Here is a 22167-nt window from a genome sequence, read left to right as displayed (position 1 = left end):
TTCACTAGGCAAAACTATTATTTCATGTCATGTATCATTATTAATTGATTGCTTCCCCCGTATTCAGAAAGGTCTTCGCACAAAACATAATGTTGGTATTAGTTACTCAGTTATTCATAAATGAAGTGGGTTTATAAAAGAAGAATAAGATAAAATTATGTGATTTCCAGTCTCCAATATAAACTTTGACTAGTACAAGTTTTGGTGTTCAAATTATTTTCTACTTTCTCTTGCTCAATTGCCATTTGTTCTTCTATTAACATTCTTTCAAGCACTCAGTGACTCAGTCCCTTCCACATTTCTCTGATGAAAATAGTGACATCCTATTCAATAAGAAGAAGAAGAATTTGACTATTTATTTCCCACCCAACTCATTGGGTTGCTACTCTGGGTGGCTTCCAACATATATAAAAACATAATATTACATTAAACATTTAAAAACTTCCATATACAGGGCTGCCTTCAGATGACTTGGGGGTCAGATAACTCCATATCCCCCCCCCCAACATTTCTCCAATAAAAGTAGGGACCTCCTAAGGAAAACTGGGAAATTTCGGGATCCAACCATAAACCAGGATGGCGTCTCTTTATCAGGGACTTCCGTGGAAAATAGGGACACTTGGAGAGTCTGGAGTTGCCTCTTCAGTATTTGCCGAAAGCTACATAGTGATGTTGCCAGATGCACGTCTTGTGGGAATTAGACTCTAGTTCCCATTTCCAGAGTGTGCAGAAGTCAGCCTTGGGTCGTTTGATCCTTTAATGAGTTCTCTTTTTTCTCCTATAAAAACTATGCAAGACATTCTCTTTTAAAGTTTAAAAAACCAATAACTTTTACTTAGTGTACTTGCAGTTGCAGATAAAAAGTGTACAATGCAGGTAGGTGAGACTTAAATAGCTAAAACTTCTTACATAGATAAAACTGTGGGTCACCTATAGCCTAGGGGGTGTTATGAGGATTCATAGCGAGTGAAAGCCTTGATGAATTTTTTTTTTGGGGGGGGTCAATTGCTTGTGTCCTTTTTCATTGGAAAGAATCAGAGGTAAGTTAGTAATGGAGAATGGTTCCAAAGGATTTTGTAAACATGGGATCAGAGCCTTTCACAACCATCATTGCTAGCTTGCAAGCAGGCATACTTGGTAGAAATATATGTGAAACTATCCATTGCTGTATCTTTATTCTCTTGAAAACCTGATACTTGCATTTAAAATGGACGCTATCATGAGCTTTATTATCATTTAATGCAAATTTCCATTTCCAGAGAAAGCTACTGCCAAAGGGATACAGCAATAATTTCAAAAACTGTAGCATAACCATATGGCAAAGCACATGTTTGTAGATGAAACTGAATACAGAGAAGGAACAACATGGTCAGAAATGCAAAAAATGAAGTTAAATTCAAGAAAATTTCTGACCCATTCTGTATAGGTCTCTTCAGAATCTATGTGTTTGAGGAATTAAAAAACCAGATTTGGGCTAAAGAGGAATCCAGACATTCTAAAGGAACAAAACAAGACCCATCTTTCCAATAATACTTACTTCATGACTAACTTTCCTGCCTTTCCTTATAGTCCTTATATATCACAATAGTTTGAAAGTTGTACCTCTCAAAACTAGATTATGTGCCCTATTGTATTTTCCCATGGAATAATGCCACTTTATTCACAGAGTGTTATCAAAGTTCTTCCAGCACATCCTTGCCCTGGTGTTTGCGATTGATGAGATCAATGGGAATCCCAAGGTCTTGCCCAATGTCACTCTTGGGTTCCACATCTATGACAGCTACTGTAACTCTAAGATGACCTACCGCACCACTCTGGATCTGCTGTTTAACTCACATACCTTTGTCCCCAACTACAAATGTGGCTCCCAGGAAAATATAATAGGAGTCATTGGAGGACTGAGCTCTGAGGTCACCTTGTGCATGGCAGACATCTTGGGTCTTTACAAAATTCCACAGGTAGGAATATTCTGGGTAAGAGAAAATTGAGATTTCACACTATAATTCACTCTTCAGCTCTCTTTCCAGTAGGAGTCTATTGATTCATAAATTTGGAGTGGTATAACAGGGACAATTGAAAAGGACTGAAATGTATGGGTTTGTTGTTATAGCATGGGGGTCTCTAACAATGTGCATGAGAGGGGATAGGTTACTAAGGGTGTGTGCTTAATGCATATCAGGGAAGATTGATTCAAAGCTGCTAAGGTGGTAAATGGGGCAACCAGATGGAATCATATATGATCCTGGGAAAATATTATCAGTGGATCATATAAGATCAGGACATGTTAACTAGAAATGCTCTCCATATGAAATGGGAAATTGAGCAAGATCAGTAAATTTGGGACATGTGGGATAAATATGCTTGTTATGAATTCTTCCATCCATTTGGAATGGTTCTCTTTTTTATTCTTCAGATTTCATATGGTTCATTTGAAGCATCCATGAATGATCACATTAAGTTCCCTTCCTTTTATCACATGGCTCCTAATGAAGCTCTTCAGTATCAAGGAATTATCCAGTTGCTTCTGCATTTTGGATGGAAATGGGTTGGGCTCATCACTCCAGCTAATGAAGCTGGAGAACGTTTCTTGAATGCTATTGAGCCAATGTTTTTCAAAAATGGGATCTGTTCAGCATTCACAGAAAGAGTTGAACACCATGTGCGTTTCAAAGATAACATACTTCATATGGTGGATGATACAAAGATTTTGTCCCCAACTTTCATCAGAAGCAAAGCAAATGCAGTTGTTATATATGGAGAAAGTGCATCTATTATATGGTTGTCAACTGCTCTAACTATAATGAAGTTAACTGAGTTCATACTTTCCCAGTCCAAAAAGAACTTACCTGAAGGAAAGGTATGGATTACCACAGCTCAAATTGATTTCATAGTATACGTTCTTCAGAAACTGATTGATGTTAATATACAAATGTTCCATGGTGCTATCTCCTTTGCAATTCATTCCAAGGAAATTCATGACTTCCGATACTTTCTGCAGAATGTAAATCCTTCCTGGGAAGAGGGAAATGGCTTTATCACATGTTTCTGGGAACAAGCGTTTGATTGTTCATTTGCAGACTCTGCTAAGTCAACATACAAAGCTAAGCATTGTACTGGAGAGGAAATGTTGGAGAGCCTTCCTGCATCATTTTTTGAAATGTGCATGACCAGCCACAGCTACTGTATCTATAATGCTGTCTCTGCTTTGGCACATGCCTTACATAGGCACTTGCGTACATCCAACCACAGAAGAATGGAGGCTGCAGGCAGACGATCTCCTCAGAATATAGAGCCTTGGAAGGTAGTGTTTGCTGTCAAAAAATGTTTGGTTTAGAAGGTTTTCTCTATTGTGTCCTGGAAGTAGTGTTTTCCAAAATTTCAAATGACATTTAGTTAAACAATTTTTATAGCTTTGTGGTGCATAGTAACCATGGGGTGGGTAGTAACAGAAATCCAAACCAAGTTTGGTTAGATGCGGCATAATTGTTTAAATATATTTGCTAGGAAGGTGTGCCTGTCTTCTTTTTCCTTTCCCTACTTTTTGATTGTATGCACTGGTCTAGCAAAGTATAGGGATGTCATAAGCTAAAAAGAGAAAGCAAATTAAAATCAAACACATTCTCCACTTGGCCACCTTGTGATGTTAAGTAAGGATAAGAAATAATATAGGCAATTCCCTTCCCTCTTTGACTTTGACTTTCTGACTCACCCATACAAACTTTGAAAAACCTTCTCTGTGCTGCCAACACCAGCAAAAGCATCAGAAAAATCAACTCTTAATTTGCAGAGGAGAAGGAAGCCATTGGTGAAATGAGGCAGTAGACCCGTTTGGCATTGCACTAGATATAACTAATTATTCAAACTGTCAATATTGAAAAAGTATCTCTAAGGTCCCAATATACCTTTTTTAAAAAAGTAATATAGGGTAGGAGGCGCATCATAGAATAACAAACTGCAGCTTCTCAATAAATTGGTTTGTTGTTGTTGTTTAGTCGTTTAGTTGTGTCTGACTCTTCAGGACCCCATGGACCAGAGCACTCCAGGCACTCCTGTCTTCCACTGCCTTCCGCAGTTTGGTCAAACTCATGTCCGTAGCTTCAAGAACACTGTCCAATCATCTTGTCCTCTGTTGTCCCCTTCTCCTTCTGCTCTCAGTCTTTCCCAACATCAGGGTCTTTTCCAGGGAGTCTTCCCTTCTCATGAGGTGGCCAAAATATTGGAACCTCAGCTTCAGGATCTGTCCTTCCAGTGAGCACTCAGGGCTGATTTCCTTAAGAATGGAGAGGTTTGATCTTCTTGCAGTCCATGGGACTCTCAAGAGTCTCAAGAATAGTGGGCTTAATTATTGTCATCCAGAGAGATTGTTCAAAACCTATGAAAAATTGCTTCTAAAATGTCATGTAATACAGATCAGCAAAGAGATGCTTTTCATGCTAAGTTTAACAATTTATCACCAGACTTAACACTTCCAATGGAGTCTTCTGAACAAACTTCTTTTATCCACTTTTTGATGTGCACAAGCGATAGGTTAGAATAGCAATGGTGTGCCTAAAATGAGACATCAGTCATTTGATTTAGCAGGAAGTGACAGAAATGCCTGCTTACAAAGAATTTCCTTCAACAAATCCTTCCTGATTTCTGTAATGGAGACTTTTGAATGGCCTCTTCAAATCTAAAAGAAGATTCCTACTGAGTTGCAGGCTATGCTCCTTAAGCAGAACATAGATCACTGGGAGGTTTTGTCATAACATTAAGTTTTTAAAACCCCTCAGTTGTCATGTCCACTCCAGATATGATCCTTAGACCATCTTCCTCTTAGAGGTGAGATATTGGCAAGGAGAAGCAATTGCAAAGATTCTAATATGTTCCTGACCGGTCCCAATTATGCAAGAACATATCATCATACAATACTGATTAAAAAGGGAAATGGAAAAGGGGCATAAAGGAAGTCTTTTGACATGACAGCATGTAACTTTTGCTCCATATGTGGTGTGTGTGGTATAAATTCCTTCATTTTCAGAATACAAGCATGGTTCTACCAATTCTACACTGTCATAAACTATACTTTGAATTAAAACTTTATAACCCCTTATTATAAAGATATTGAATGCATCTAGGAAAGGTATTCAACAATCTTAATCAGAATGTTTTCATACTTCATAGACCTTTTGATTCTCTTTCCACCTAGCTCCACTCATTCCTACAGAAGATCTCATTCAACAACTCTGTTGATGAAGAAATTACATTAAATGAACGTGGAGAATTAGCAGCTGGTTATGATATTACAAATTTGATCACTTTTCCAAATAGATCCTACATCAGGGTCAAAGTGGGAAGACTGGATCCTCAGGCCCCTCGAGGCAAAGAGTTCACCATTAATGATGGACAAATTAAATGGCACAGGGACTTGACTCAGGTGAGGAAATAAATTTCTCAAATGCCAACATTCATAGTTATCTAGATAAAATGGGATGCAATGAAAACAAGGAGGCTTTTTTCACTTAGCACCTGATTAAATGTGAAATTTCCTCGGACAGAAAAGTAGGGTTTATGGAGAGGAAATTCATATATAAATGGATAGTATTTGAATGAAGAGAATCTCTATTTGAATGATTGGCTTTATTTGTGGGAACCTGCTAGCATGTTAGTTTAAGAGAACCTACTTGTTGCCCAGGTGATTTTAATCACAATTTGCTTTGTATGTGATATTATATTATATTGTATAGGATAGGGAAATTGCTAATATTGTTTATTTGTAAGCCACCAGGGAGTAAGCAATGTCCTTTAAGGAATACTGTAAGGTCTAAGACTAAATAAACATATAATCCACAGTACGAAAAAGAGCAACATGCACGGAAGACATCTCACATTAAGGACCAATGGGTATCAGATACTGTTGTCAGCCATTCTTTTATGTGAGGTCCCAGAGGAAGATCCAGTTAGTGGAATCTGATATAATGCTAAGCTTGTTACAGCATTGCTTGGGCTTAAAATGAACATTATAATCTTCTGGAGTTTGCATGATGCTAGACATAGCTGCAGCTAGTGGATAAACCTAAGATGGGCATAAGCAGCCCCCAGCCCCAGAAGCCACTTAAGACCCTAGTGATGAGTTGGAATCTCAAAGTACTTCCAAAATACAAACATATTCCTTCACAGTGAGTCCAATCCCTTCAGAGAGACAGAAACCACTCAACCAAAGAACTTTGGACGCATAATGATTCAGCCACCATCCTGTCCAACACAACCTTCAGACAGCAGTGCAGTGCATTCACTTGATGCTATGTGGCTGCTTTTTATCCCATTGTATGTGCCACCTGTGCATATATGGACCATATGTTTCGCATTATTGGTTCTCCTATTGCTTATACATCCCCTGATATAAGATTAAATCTCCAAATCATTTTTTAAAAAACTAAATTCTTCCCATATTTTGGATAGGTGCCACCCCTTTCAGTATGTAATGACAACTGCCACCCTGGTTACGGGAAGAAAAAAAAGGAAACAAGTAAATTTTGTTGCTATGATTGTGATCCATGTCCCAGTGGGATGTACTCAAATGAAAAGGGTGAGAAATGTCATGTTAAGATAGACCAAAATGCACAATTTATTTAGCCAACTCTAAGAGCCTTAAAATTTTGTTGTCATTAAAATTCTGCTGTGGGGAGGATTAAGTAATGGATTTCTATATTGTTATTATTGTTGTTTACAATATAATAAATAATAATAATAATTTTATTATTTATACTCCACCCATCTGACCTGGTTTCCCTAGCCACTCCTGGAGGCTCCCAACAGAGGACTAAAAGCTGAATAAAACTTCAAACATTAAACACCTCCTTAAACAGGGCTGCCTTCAGATGTCTTCTAAAAGTCAGATAATTGCTTAATCTTTGAAACATCGTAAAGAAAATGTTTTTACAAAAGAACGTACTGCATTTTACATTGATTTCTAAAAAAAAGAGGAGAAGGAACACTAAAACAGAGATGTCTTCTGTGTAGAAATTCCATATTTGGGCTAGAGGTTTTAAAGCTACCCTGCTAAAGAAAATTAAACAAGGGGAACTCCTGATGACAAATTTTTAAAAGAATTTTCTTCGTAATTTCATTTTGTCTTTTCAGACATGGAAACTTGTATCAGTTGCCCACCAAATAAGTATCCAAACAAAGACCAGGATAATTGCATTCCTAAAATACCAAACTTTCTGGGCTTTGATGAAACTTTGGCCATCATTTCAACTTCCTCGGCACTACTGTTGTCTCTGATCACAGTTCTAGTGTTTGGCATCTTCATTAAACACCGGGACACTGCCATCGTCAAAGCCAACAACAGAAGCCTCACTTACATTCTCCTTGTGTCCCTCCTCTTGTGTTTCCTCTGCTCCTTGATGTTCATTGGAACACCTAAGGAGGCAACCTGCCCACTCCGACAAACAAGTTTTGGCATTGTCTTCTCTGTGGCCCTCTCTAGCATCTTGGCCAAAACCATATCAGTGGTTTTGGCATTCATGGCTACCAAGCCAGGATCCACAATCAGGAAGTGGGTAGGCAAAAAAATGGCTTATTCCATTGTCCTCTCCGGCTCCATTGTTCAAGTAGGGCTCTGTGTTCTTTGGTTAGCAACTTTCCCCCCTTTTCCAGATTTGGACATGCAATCAGTGAGTGAAGAAATTATTTTCTTATGTAATGAAGGGTCCGTTCACATGTTCTACTGTGTTTTGAGCTACATGGTCTTTCTGGCTACTGTCAGCTTCACTGTGGCTTTCCTAGCCAGGAAGTTGCCTGACAGTTTCAACGAAGCCAAGTTCATCACCTTCAGCATGCTGGTCTTCTGCAGTGTTTGGCTCTCCTTCATTCCAACCTACCTCAGCACCAGAGGAAAATACATGGTGGCTGTGGAGATCTTCTCGATCTTGGCTTCTAGTGCTGGATTACTGGCTTGCATCTTTTCCCCCAAATGCTACATTATTGTAGTGAGGCCTGACCTGAACACCAGAGAGCATTTAATACAAAGAAAGATATAAATAATTTAAAAATTTGTGCTTCCATGATTGTTCTTAGTTTTCAACACTGAAACATAAAAAAATAGGAAAATGGGTGCTGGAACTCACAATGAACATCTCACTCATTCTCTTAGAATGGCAACAGCACCCACCTGAGAGATGTCAAAAATGAGTTCCAGTGATATGAGTTTCGGCTGAAAAGAAGCCCTGATTGTGACCAAATAAAACCATTTCAGCAAAAATGTGACTGAAGGAGAACAAAGTGACCAAATGAAACTATTTCATCTATTTTGTGCTCTGTTTCTGGGTTGCAAACTTGTTGTTTGTTATTTTAAGAGGCCATTCAGACCAAATGAGGCAAATGTTCACATTACCTTCTGAACTTCAACTGAAGACAATGAAACTCTGAAATTGAAAGAGAAACATCAACATATAGCTATTCTCTCTAGCTATTCTGATTAGACAGCTAATACAGTGGTGCCCCGCAAGACAAATGCCTCGCAAGATGGAAAACCCACTAGACGAAAGGGTTTTCCGTCTTGGAGGCGCTTCGCAAAATGAATTTCCTATGGGCTTGCTTCGCAAGACGAAAATGTCTTGCGAGTTCCTGCGGGTTTTTTCCCCTCCCCCCCCTTTTTCTAAGCCGCTAAACCACTAATCCGCTTATCAGCTGATCCGCTAAGCCGCTTATCAGCTGATCCACTAAGCCGCTAATAGCGCTAATCTGCTAAGCCACTAATGGGCTTGCTTCGCAAGACGAAAAAACCGCAAGACGAAGAGACTCGCGGAACGGATTCTTTTCGTCTTGCGAGGCACCACTGTATGAACAAAGACTAGAGGATAAGTATTAGAGTAATTTATTTTGACTATGTGATATACAAATTATTTAAGAAGCTAAATAAAAAAACTATGTTATCTTAGTGTGGCCTGAAATCATCAATAGAGAGCATCTGATAGGGAGAAATATGTAAATGACAGATAAGTTTGTAGTTTCACTTAAGTTGTTGGTATCAATCTAGGAGCATGAGGTATTACAAATGTAAACTGGAATATGAATGAAGAATAGAGAGTATTAGTATTAGAGTTGTTGGGGTTTTTTTGACTAAGTGATATATAAATTATTTAAGAATCTAAATAAGAAAGCTATGTTATATTTGGGAGGCTTGAATGCAACAAAAGAGAGTAAGTGATAGATATGTAAATGAGAGATGTGTTTGTAGTTTCACATATGTTCTTGGTATCAATCTAGGAACATGAGGTATTACAAATGTAAATTGGAATCCCCATGTGTGTCCACAACCTACCTAACCCCTAAAACACACTCCCTTGTGAGATATTTTGCTGGAGTCAACTGGGCACAGCTCTGAGAATTGACCCAAATTACCTTATGCCCAGAAATGACCTCTCACAGACTGGACTGTTCCCCAGAGAGTTGGTTTATCTTTTAACAATAGATTGATTTGCATTGCGTAGAAGATATAGAACCATGGGTACATTTAAAATAATATCCTCACACATTCAGACTCATATTAATAAGTTCCTACACTACATGGGGAAGATAAATAGATACAGCATAACTGTGTGTTGTATGATTCCCAAGCAGGGCTGGCCCTCCCATGAGACAAGGTGAGGCAACTACCTCTGACAGCAAGATCTACAAGGGCAGCTGCTTCCAGTGTAGATCTTTATTCCCCATTTCTTCCTATTGTAGATATTTACTAACTCCTTCTTCCCTGGAGAGGATGGGAATTCCCTTTTGTGGCTTACATTAGGTGCCAAAAGATCTTGGGCCCGATCTGCTCCCAAGAAGATAGTGAGTAACAATCAAAATACTGACTAAAGCCACTGCTGCAGCTGCATGGGCATAGGTCTATTTGATGGACCCAGGACCAGAAATTCTATGCCTGAAGCTATTATAGTTCTTAATGATATATCTGGGCTTCACACGGACAGGCAACTGAATCCCTACCAAGCCCCTAGGTACGCTATCCAGTGCAGTACAAATGTTGCTCAGAGAGTAGCAGGAAGATGTGTGGAAGGGTGCTGGGCTTACGGTAAGAGTACCAGAAGAGGGTGTGTATAAGTGATACAATGAAGTGGGCTGCTGATGCATAGGTGGCACTAATATGTGAGTCTTTTGTACATGACAGATTGCAGTCAAGGGAGGGTTTCTTAAAGAGAATTCTCCTGAATGGATTTCCTACCTTAAGGAAGTTTTGTACATCTTGTTTCCTGGCTAGTCAGGACACCCAACATGACCGGCTATTGTTCTACTCATCCCACCTTCAGCTATCAATATTTGACTGAGGAATGCTCTCTCAAGAGATTTGGACAAAGTCAAGTTCTGAAATCTGCATTCAGTGATGTTTCCATTGCTAATTTATTTCATTATCATCATCATTGCAACTCAGCTTTTTCAGTCATTTAATTATTATGGCCCTTGTCACACAGCAACTTCCTAGAGGGGATTGGAAAAGAAATAGGCAAAGGAGGTGATTACCCAGGGTACACTTCAGATTAGGCCAACTTCTTATCCAGTTACAAACACAAAATGTAGGTCAAGCATGACCCCTCATAATAGAGGTGTTAATGAATAGGGGCTGTGTGAAGGAATGAAACTATGGGTGCTATGCAATATCAAATGACTGAAAGCCTGCTTCCGCTGTTCCTAAAGTCATGGTCTGTGAAAGGCTCCTAGGGCTGAAGGGTGGGGCAAGGCAGGTGGGAAAAGCCATTGCCTGATAGCTAGCAGAAAGTCTCTCTTCCCCTCACCCCTCGTTTCACCTTCCTTTGCTTCTCCTGCACACCATGGGTACCCTCCTATGGGAAGATGCAGAGGGAGGAGAAGGAAGCGAACATAGGAACATTGGAAGCTAGATTATACTGAACCAATTCACTACTACTACCATATTGTCTACAATAATGGACATCAGCTTTATAAGGTTTCAGACTGGGGTCTCTTCCAGCGATACCTGGAGATGTTATGTATTGAGTGTCAGACCCTCTGCGCATGAACCATATGTGGTACCACTGTGTAAAAGCTCTTTTGCACTTTCTTCTCCACTCGTAGAAGTTTGTCCCATTTATAAATGGATGCAATTGGATATCAACCCTTTTTCATCAGTTTTGCTTTTCTGTTTAGGATTATAGAGTCACTGCTTTCTCCTTGAAGTTCATTTTCCCATATATAATTTTGGGTTTGTGAGGATTCACAGGAGGTCATATGTTCAATTAAAGAATGATGGACCCAGGTGCATATTTTAGGAGGAGCTGTGACTTTGGCTCCTCACACTATGCTGCTAACCCTGTGCCAATTTGCAAGGCTGGCATCTGATCTGAATGATTTATCTGGCAAACTAGTTAAAACTTACCCTTCGTAATTGACAATTGTCTGAGGCAACAAATGTTTACTTGACAGATCTGCTAAGGATGATGCACCATGGAGTCCTTAAAAATGGCAAGAAGTGATTGTCTCCCCTGTAATTATTAAAATTACAATAATTAAGACACCTTGCCAATGCTCCAGAAGGCAAAATGTCGAGTGGGGGAGAATCAGCAAGCAAGCATGAAAGTTTTCATAGACAGTTAGAATAATGCAGAAGAGAGAAGCCAGGCTCTGTGATTGTATAGGCAATACTTCAAATCACTTCATCTTATTTACCATTCAAGGCAGGTCTTTGTGACAGGGTTTAATGATAAGATGCATGCATGTCCCTTTAAGCACTGAACTGGCAGAGTCTGCTGCCTCCAGATCGATGCTGTTCAAATCAGGCTGCTGATGATAATAATGATATTGTAGAGAGGCCAAGAAGAGTCCATGTGTAGAACCTTGCTGCTGCTTCTCTGGCTCTTCCCCAACATGGTGTGCCAAGTGCATAGTGCTCATTTTACCACAACTAATCCTGTACCTATTCCACATGAGTGGTATGAGCCAGGTGACCCTGTCATTGGTGGGATTGCATCTCATATCCACTACGTCTTCCCAAATGTTTTATTTAATATACACCCCGCTGAAGCCTTCATTAATAACCCACTGTAAGTAAATAGTCCTTAATAGGATTTTATTAGGATTTATCTTTACATTTTATACTTGACTGAAATATACTTTGTTTTGAATGAGTAGTTTTAGAATTGTGTTAATAAACTGTATTAATTAATTAACTGCATTAATTTGAAAGATTTGATAGACTGTATGAGAAACATCTGTGCATACAAGCCACATCTAAACTCTCACTTGGACATTAGGAATCCTTAAGATTTAGTGATCCAATTCTGCAAAGAGAAGATTGAGTAAGAGAAGGAGAAGGGGGGGTGACAAGTTTGCTGATGCAACCAAATTTTTCAGGGTGTTTAAAACAGAAATGGATTGTGAAGAGGTCTTTTGAAATGGGATATAAGGGCAGTAAAATGAAAAATGCAATCCAATGTGTGAAGTGATGTACCTTTGGGCAAAAAAGCCTTAATTTCACTTACAAATCTATGGTTTTTAAACTGGGGGTGATTGACCACAAATGAGATACTGGAACAGTAATGGATAGCTCATTGAAAATGCTGACTTGGTGTATATAAAGTGTATAAATGGCAAATTCCATGCTAGGAATCCTCACTAAAGCCTTAAGGAACTAAAAACAAAACTACACAAATCATAATGCAATTATACCAATTATGGAATATTGTATGCAGTTCTGCTCACCGTATCTAAAAAGATTTATTGTACAGCTTGAAATGGTTCGGAAAAAGCAGGAAAAAAGTGATCAGATCAACTCGTCTATGAAAAAAGGTTACAACATTTGGGACTTTTTAGTTCAGAGAAAGGTGAGCAAGGGGTGACATTATATAGGTGCACCAGATTATGTATGGTGTGGTGAAATTTTTTTCTCCTTTCTCATAATTCTTGAACATGGGAAAATCCTATGAAGCTAAATGTGGAAAAAAATCAAGACAAGGAAATTAACCTACTTATGCAGACACTGAATAGTTAAACTGTGTAATTTGCTCCTCCAAGAGGTAATGGAGAATGCCCTGAATTTGCATAAGGACTGACTGCTAAAATACAACAAAATGAACCTATAAATTTCACTAGGCAAAACTATTATTTCATGTCATGTATCATTATTAATTGATTGCTTCCCCCCTGTTCAGAAAGGTCTTCGCAGCGAAACATAATGTTGTTAGTTACTCAATTATTCATAAACAAATTGGATTTATAAAAGAAGAATAAGGTAAGATTATGTGATTTCCAGTCTCCCATATAAACTTTGACTAGTGCACGCATGTTTACACGGGTTGGTGTTCAAGTTATTTTCTCCTTACTCTTGGTCAATTGCCATTTGTTCTTCTATTAACATTCTTTCAAGCACTCAGTGACTCATTCCCTTCCACATTTCTCTGATGAAAATAGGGACGTCCTATTCAATAATAATAAGAATAATTTTACCATATATTCCCCACCCAACTCATTGGGTTGCCACTCTGAGTGGCCTTCAGCATATATAAAAACATAATATTACATTAAACATTTATAAACTTCCCTATACAGGGCTGCCTTCCGATGACTTGGGGATCAGATAACTCCATACCCAGTTGCAGATTAAATACAGTGCCATAACTGTCAAAACTGCCACAAAGTGTATGACATCACAGAGTTCTGCAGCTCTTGAAATTAACCCTTTACATATGCATTTTGGATGCCAACATCCCACACATCTGAGCGGAAGGTGGAGCAGAGAGTGCACTGGATATCATTTGACTTGCTCTACTGTGATATGAAACACTGTCTGACTCTGAGTGATATTGTCCCCAAAGTGCCACCCTAAATTGTTACAGCAGGCTGATGTCAGAGTAATGCTAACTTGGCCAGATGACAGATACCCATTTACTACTCATAAAAGCTCTGCCATATTGCTGTTTTTCAGCACAATAGTGGCTGTAAGAGTAAGCACTCTTTGCCTCTGCCATTGCCATGTGTTTGGTGTGCTAATGTTCCCTGACATGTGTTTGATCTGGTTCATATGGAAACTTACATCACCTGTGTTCTAGTCCTCTGCCCTCCTATTTCATTGCCCACATGTCATTTATCATGGCAGACTAGCACTAGGGAGATACAGTTTCAAATCTCCATTCTCTGGGTCATCTACAACCTAGGGGGTTTTGTGAGGATTCATAGCAAGTGAATGCCAGCCTGTGTTTCCTTCATGAAGTGCGGTAAGAATATTTATTAAAATAAAATGGCGGTGTCCAAAGCTTATTGGAAAGAAGCAGAGGTAAGTTTAATGAAGAATGTATTCAAAGCGCTTTGTAAACATGGGATCAGAGCCTTTGACAACCATCATTGCTAGTTCACAAGTAGGCATACTTGGTAGAAATACAATATGTGTAACTCCCCATTGCTGTATCTTTATTCTCTCGAAAAACTTAGACTTCGCATTGAAAATGGCAGCTGTCATCAGCTTTATTGTCATTTTTATTTCCAGAGAAAGCTACTACCAAAGGGATATAGCAATAATTTCAAAAACTGTAGCATAGCCATATGGCACAGCACATGTTTCTAGATGAAACTGTATAGAGAAAAGGAACAACATGGTCAGAAATACAGAAGATGAATTGAAAGTAAAAAAAAAATTTGACCCATTCTGTATGGATTTCTTCACAATCTATGTGTTTGAGGGAAAAAAAGATTTGGACTAAAGAGCAATCCAAACATTCTAAAGGAACAAAACAAGGAACAAAACAGCACCCATCTTTCCAATAAAGCTTACTTCATTACTAACTTTACTACCTTTGAATATAGCCTTTATATATCCTAACAGTCTGAAAGCTGTATCTCTCAAATCTAGATTATGTGCCCTATTTTATTTTCCCATGGAATAATGCCACTTTATTCCCAGGGTGTTATCAAAATTCTACCAGCACATCCTTGCCCTGGTGTTTGCGATTGATGAGATCAATGAGAATCCCAAGGTCTTGCCCAATGTCACTCTTGGGTTCCACATCTATGACAGCTACCATAACTCTAAGATGACCTACCGCACCACTCTGGATCTGCTGTTTAACTCACATACCTTTGTCCCCAACTACAAATGTGGCTCCCAGGAAAATGTAATAGGAGTCATTGGGGGACTGAGCTCTGAGGTCACCTTGTGCATGGCAGACATCTTGGGCCTTTACAAAATTCCACAGGTAGGAACATTCTGTATAAGAGAAAATTGAGATTTTGCACCGTAATTCACTCTTCAGCTCTCTATTCAGTAGGAGTCTATTGATTCATAAATATGGAGTGGCATAACAGGGACAAGTGAAAGGGACTGAAATGTATGGGTTTGTTGTTGTTATAGCATTGTTATAGCATGAGAGTCTCAAACAATGTGCATGACAGGAACAAGGTTACTAAGATTGTGTGCTTAATGCAGGTAAGGGAAGATTGGTTAAAAAGTGCCATGTTGGTAAATGGGATATCCAAATGGAATCATATACAGTGGTATCTCGGGTTACAGACGCTTCAGGTTACAGACGCTTCAGGTTACAGACTCCACTAACCCCCAAATAGTACCTCGGGTTAAGAACTTTGCTTCAGGGTAAGAACAGAAATCGTGCGATGGCAGCACAGTGGCAACAGGAGGCCCCATTAGCTAAAGTGGTACCTCAGGTTAAGAACAGTTTCAGGTTAAGAACAGACCTCCAGAATGAATTAAGTTCTTAACCCGAGGTACCACTGTAATCATATAATATTTTCATTTTTTTAAAAAAAATAATATTTATTACTGTACTTTTAAACCTTACAAAAAAGAAGAAAAAGAAAAGAAAAAAACAAGCAAAAGAAAGAAAAAACAATACAATACAATATATAAACAATACACAACGCTATATTAACACATTAGACTAAACAAAACAGAGCAAAAACAATTTAAAAACATACATCATACCATTTCAATGCCTTATCTTCCATTCCCTTGTTTCATCGACCTCCTCTCACCTCCCTTTTTGTATCCCACTTCTATTAATTGTTTCAGCAATTCCTTTCCATCTTTCTCTATTTTCTGTCATATAATTATCTTAACTTATTTTAACCTTATTTTCCATTAATACTATAATACTTATTTATGCTTAACTCCTTATAACATTTCTACTAAAGCCATATAATTTCATTCCAACATTTTTCTGACACTCATTAATTTTACAGTATTTCTATAAATAGACTTTAAACTTTTTCCAATCTTCTTCCACCGTCTCTTCTCCCTGGTCTCGGATTCTGCCAGTCATTTCCGTCAATTCCATATAGTCCATCAACCTGGTGATCTTCTGTCCAAGGTTCTTAACTCTTTCCCAAGTCCCATCTGCAGGTCTTCTTCATATTTATACATGCACTTTACTTTGTCTTCTGCTGATCTTGTTCTTAATTTCCTTCCTTTGATACTGAAGAGTAGATCTCGGGGAAGCTCCGACCTAGCAATGTTTTTATTCCTTCTCGACAGGTCAGCCAAATCTCCGTAGTTAAAACTAAAATCCAAAAGATATTTCAGGACGTGTTTCAAAATCCCTCCAAATCTGAAAATCCCCACAGCTCCAATCTCCTCCTGACCCAGGTCCAAGTCCCAAAGGTCAGTAAATCCCTGCATGAGGTGATCTATCCAACTTTCCTTCTCCAGTCCAAGCAGGGCTCCAATCCTCAAAATCTGACTTTCTCTGAATTCAATCTTAGAAGGCAACAACTTATAGTCATCAGATTGCCTCTGTAAGGCTGGGGCTCTCTCCCTCTCCACTTGTATTACTTTAGGTTCAACAACAACAACTTTCTCCCTCACCTTCTCCCCAGTTTGCCATGTCAAAGTAGATTCTTGTATCGATTCCTGAATAGTTTCTGTATAGATGTTCACTTTTTGTCCCAAATTAGTCACTTTTTGTCCCACGTTATCAATTTTGACAGTCATCAGATCCATCTTCTTGTGGAGCTGTTCCAATGAATCACTTATCTTACATAATGCAATCACTAAGGCTTCTTCTGTCGACATTCTTAACCGATCCAAGGTCAATCCCTGGTTCTCACGGTTTGTTTTTTTAATATATAATATTTTATTTGAATTTTTCAAACATAAGTACAAAAATAAAGAACAGTATAACATATATCATAACATCTTTTCATAACATCTTTGGACTTCCTCACGCCTCCCGCTCCCATTTGCATCGTTGCCAATTCTTGCCAGCAATTTATCATCTTGTTTATACTCTTATGTCACATTCATTTAAATATAATCTATAAATTCTCCAAAAGGTTTATAATTTTTCCTCAAATTTACTTATCATCTTAATTCTCACTAATTTAGTGGAACAAAATTATTTATGATCTAGCATCCTTTCTTAGCATTCAACCAAATTACAATATTTTTTTAAGTAAATCTTGAATTTCTTCCAATCTTCTTCGACCCTCTCCTCTCCCAGGTCTCGGATTCTGCCAGTCATCTCGGCTAATTCCATATAGTCCATCAGTTGCATCTGCCACTCTTCCAGCGTGGGTAGTTCTTGAGTCTTCCAATTCTTAGCGATGAGTATCCTTGCTGCCGTTGTTGCATACATGAAAAATGTTCGGTCCTTCTTTAACACCTTCTGGCCGACAATGCCCAGAAGGAAGGCCTCTGGTTTCTTGGTGAAGGTATACTTAAATACCTTTTTCAGCTCATTATATATCATTTCCCAGAAGGCCTTCACCCTAGGGCAAGTCCACCAGAGGTGAAAGAATGTTCCTTCATTTTCTTTACATTTCCAACATTTATTATCAGACAAATGGTATATCTTGGCAAGTTTAACTGGGGTCATGTACCATCTATATATCATTTTCATTACATTTTCCTTCAAAGCATTACATGCAGTGAAGTTCAACCCAGTGGGGTTCTCACGGTTTTTTATCTTGCAGTTGGAGATTCCACCAGCTCAACTCTTGTAACAGTTTCAAAGGCTCCCTCTAGTGGGAAACAATTGTATCATTCCTTCTAAGCACAGTTCAAGCAATAAAATTCGTTTCAATTTTCAGTTACTTTTACTCCTTTTTAAACGCAGAAGGAGACAATGGAAACAATGTATTTCTCTTATTTAACTAGCTGTCAACAAACGTTTTATTCACAGTCAGTCTTACTAGCAGCCCGTTTCCAGGTTCAGAGCGGTGGTAATTTAACTTTCTTCACTCTCTCCTGCAGGCTTATGCGATCCAAAATTTCCCCCCTCTTCTCCTGCTTCCAAGGGGGGGTTTAATGATTTTAGCCGATAGAAATTTAATCCTTTGCAGAGGACTTTCCAAGACTTTAGCTTGCAAGCTCTTACTTCTATCTATTTACAAAAAAGGAAGGCAGACTTCCTATTTGAAACCTCCCCGTTTTGGTGCCAAATTAAGACATTTAAAAATCCAATTTTCTGTTCTACTCACGGGTAGTTGTTTAGGATCAAATTGTCCACAGGAAAAAGTCAGCGCTCTCCGGAAAGAAACAGTCAATTCGAAGCACTGCACCGCTCATGCCACGTCGCTCTGGATCCCCGAAACCGGGTCTCCCCATGAGTAGGGGAGGCGCAAAAGGTGCCAGCCAAATCCCACATTCACAGGCTTCTCCCACCTGTGATTTTTTGTGGGTCTCCGCCTTCGCCGTGGCGGCCAGACCCTGATTTCCACGGAGCAAATTCCTCCCGATCAGAGGAATTCCACCATTGTCCATATAATATTTTCATTTAAGCCCAGGACATGCTAACTAGAATGCTCTCCACAAGAAATGAGAAATTGAGCAAAATTGTGTCTGTATTTTTTTATATAAGGGGAGGTGGATATTTTCCAAAATATCAGTAAATTTGGGATATGGGAGATAAATAGGTTTCATTTGAATTCTTCCATCCCTTTGGAATGGTTCTCTTTTTCCTTTTTCAGATTTCATATGGTGCATTTGAAACATCCACAAATGATCAAATTAAGTTCCCTTCCTTTTACCACATGGCTCCTAATGAAGATCATCAGTACAAGGGAATTATCCAGCTGCTTCTGCATTTTGGATGGAAATGGGTTGGGCTCATCACTCCAGCTAATGAAGCTGGAGAACGTTTCTTGAATACCATTGAACCAATGTTTTTCAAAAATGGGATCTGTTCAGCATTCACAGAAAGAGTTAAACAACATGTTCATATCACTAGTAACTCATTTAATATAGTGGGTGACTCAAGGATTTTGTCCCCAGCTTTCATAACAAGTAAAGCAAATGCAGTTGTTGTATATGGAGAAAGTGCATCTATTATATGGTTGTCCACTGCTCTAAATATAATGAAGTTAACTCAGTTGATACTTTCCCAGTCCAAAAAGAACTTACCTGAAGGAAAAGTATGGATAACCACAGCTCAAATTGATTTCACGATATACGTTCTTCAGAAACTGATTGATGTTAATATACAAATGTTCCATGGTGCTATCTCTTTTGCGATTCATTCCAAGGAAGTTCATGACTTCCGAGACTTTCTGCAACATGTAAATCCTTCCTGGGAAGAGGGAAATGGCTTTATCACAGGTTTCTGGGAACAAACATTTGGTTGTTCAGTTACAGACTCTGCTAACTCATCAGACAAAGCTAAGCCTTGTACCGGAGAGGAAATGCTGGACAGCCTTCCTGCGCCATTTTTTGAAATGAGCATGACCAGCCACAGCTACAGTATCTATAATTCTGTCTCTGCTTTGGCACATGCCTTACATAGGCACTTGGCTAAATCCAACCACAGAAGTATGGAGGCTGCTGGAAGACGATCTCCTCAGAATATAGCGCCTTGGAAGGTAGTGTTTGCTGTTACAAAGAGTTTGTTTTGCAAAGTGTTCGGGGACTCCCTTGATATTTTATATGAGTTGGTATTTACTTAGAAAGAAAAGAATGAAAAATATTCAGTTACAGAAATAAAATTTAAGTATAATAGATACAATATCAAAGATGGGAATTAGCATATTTCTAAAAACGATACAGAACCAATACTGGATGAGGGACTTTCATATGCACCAGAGTAGCAGCTACCTGAAGACAGAATAGCTGCTAAATAACAGCAGCTGAGAATGAGTTGGAAGTAGTGTTTTCCAATATTTCAGTTGGCATTTAATTAAACAATTTTTGTAGCTTTGGGGTGCATAGTAAAAATGGGGTGGGTAGTAACAGAAATCCAAACCAGGTTTGGTTAGGTGCAGCATAATTGGTTAAATATGTTTGCTAGGAAGGTGTGCCTGTATTCTTCTTCTTCTTCTTTTTTCCCCTACCTTCTGATTGTATGCACTGTTCTAGCAAAGTATAGGGATGCCATAAACCAAAAAGAGAAAGAAAATTAAAATCAAGCACATTTTCCACTTGACCACCTTGTGATGTTAACAAAGAATAGAAAAAATATAGGCAATCCCCTTCCAGTTTTGAACTTTCTGACTCACCCTGACTCACCCATACAAACTTTGAAAAACTTTCTCTGCACTGCCAACACCAGCAAAAGCATCAGAAAAATCAACTATTGATTTACAGAGGAGAAGGGAGAGATTGGTGAAATGAGGCAGCAGAGTCATTTGGCATTGCACAAAATATAACTAATTATTCAAATGATCAGTATTGAAAAAGTATCTTTAAGGTTCAAATATACCTTTTTTAAAAAAATAACATAGGGTAGGAGGCGCATCCTAGCATAACAAACTGCAGCTTCTCAATAAATTGGTAGTGGGCTTGAATATTGTCATCCAGAGAGATTGTTCAAAACCTCTTTAAAATTGCAAGAACATATCATCACACAATACTGATTAAAAAGTGAAATGGAAAGGGGGCATAAAAGAAGTCTTTTGACATGACAGCATTTAATTTTTCCTCCATGTGTGGTGTGTGTGGTATAAATGCCTTCATTTGCAGAAAACAAGAATGATTCAGCCAATTCTACACTGTCATAAATTATACGCTGAATTAAAACTTTATAAACCTTAGTTATAAAGATCTTGAATACATCTAGGAAAGCTATTCAACAATTTTAATCAGAATGTTTTAATACTTTATAGACCTTTTGATTCTCTTTCCACCTAGCTCCACTCATTCCTACAGAAGATCTCATTCAACAACTCTGTTGGTGAAGAAATTACATTAAATGAACATGGAGAATTAGCAGCTGGTTTTGATATTACAAATTTGATCACTTTCCCAAATAGATCCTACATCAGGGTGAAAGTGGGAAGGCTGGATCCTCAGGCCCCTCCAGGGAAAGAGCTCACCATTAATGATGGGCAGATTGAATGGCACAGGGAATTGACTCAGGTAAGGAAATAACTGCACAGTCTGTCAAATTCATGGCTACCCCGGACTTCCGGGTTAGCACCTCTGGCAATGGTGGAGCTCCTCCTGATCGGAGGAAACGGCTCCGTGAAAAACAGGGTCTGACCGCCACGGCAAAGGTGGAGACCCTTAGAAATCACAGGTGGAAGAAGCCTGTGAACCTGGGATTCGGCTGGCACCTTTTGCACACACACCCCCCACTCGCGGGGAGACCCGGTATCGGGAATCCGGAGCGACGTGGGGTGAGCGGCGCGGTGCTTTGAATCGACCGCTTCTGCTGTCGGAGAGCGCTGACTTTTTCCTGTGGACAATTGGATTTTAAACAACAACCCGTGAGTAGAATGGGAAATTGAGCTTTTAAATAATTCAATTTGGCACCGAACAGGGAAGGTCTAAACAGGAAGTCCACCTTCCCTTTCTGTAAATAGACTGAAGCAAAGAAGTTGTTAACTAAGGTCTTGGAAAGTCTTACGTAAAGGATTAAAACTCCACTGATTGAAACTATTACCCCCCTTGGAAGCAGGGGAAGGCTGCAGGAGAAGGTGAAAAATTAAAAATCGAAACACCACGTCTCTGAACCTGGGAACGGTTTGCAAAAAATCTATTGACAGTAAACAGGACAAATTTGAAAGCTAGCTGTCAAGACATAAAAGAAAGACATTGTTTCCATTGTCTGCTTCTGCGCCTAAAAAGAAGAAAAGGTAACTGGAACTGTTACTAATTTACTTTTGGAATTGTGCTGGAAAGGATTGACAAATGGAGACTGTCTTCCTCTAGAGGGAGTTTTGGGACATTGTTACAAGAGTGCAGCTGGGAAATTGGCTTTAAGATAAAGACTGTGAGAATCTAGTTTTGACCTTGAA

General features: G+C 38.9%; 1 protein-coding gene and 1 long non-coding RNA gene across 2 annotated transcripts in view; one reads left to right on the top strand and one right to left on the bottom strand.

Annotated features, from left to right (window-relative positions):
• LOC309328391 (uncharacterized protein) overlaps positions 1 to 22167 on the top strand; it is a gene marked incomplete at its 3' end in the record, with an annotated part of 40048 nt that overhangs the window by 13199 nt on the left and 4682 nt on the right. Inside the window, exons 5-6 of the mRNA XM_081838386.1 lie at positions 2414 to 3301; positions 21059 to 21286. Coding sequence (XP_081694512.1) covers positions 2414 to 3301; positions 21059 to 21286 — 1116 coding nt within the window. The remainder of the gene's footprint in view (positions 1 to 2413; positions 3302 to 21058; positions 21287 to 22167) is intronic.
• Positions 9472 to 15504, bottom strand: LOC309326660. Its single transcript, XR_014150338.1, has 3 exons — positions 13576 to 15504; positions 11375 to 11475; positions 9472 to 10461 (listed from the first exon to the last, which is right to left on the bottom strand). It is a non-coding gene; the product is annotated as an uncharacterized lncRNA (long non-coding RNA).

Source organism: Podarcis erhardii (genome assembly GCF_964252035.2).
Source record: "Podarcis erhardii genome assembly, chromosome: 13".
NCBI classification, from domain to species: domain Eukaryota; kingdom Metazoa; phylum Chordata; class Lepidosauria; order Squamata; family Lacertidae; genus Podarcis; species Podarcis erhardii.
Note: the sequence above shows the minus strand (reverse complement) of the source record. Positions and strands in the feature narration are given on the sequence as shown.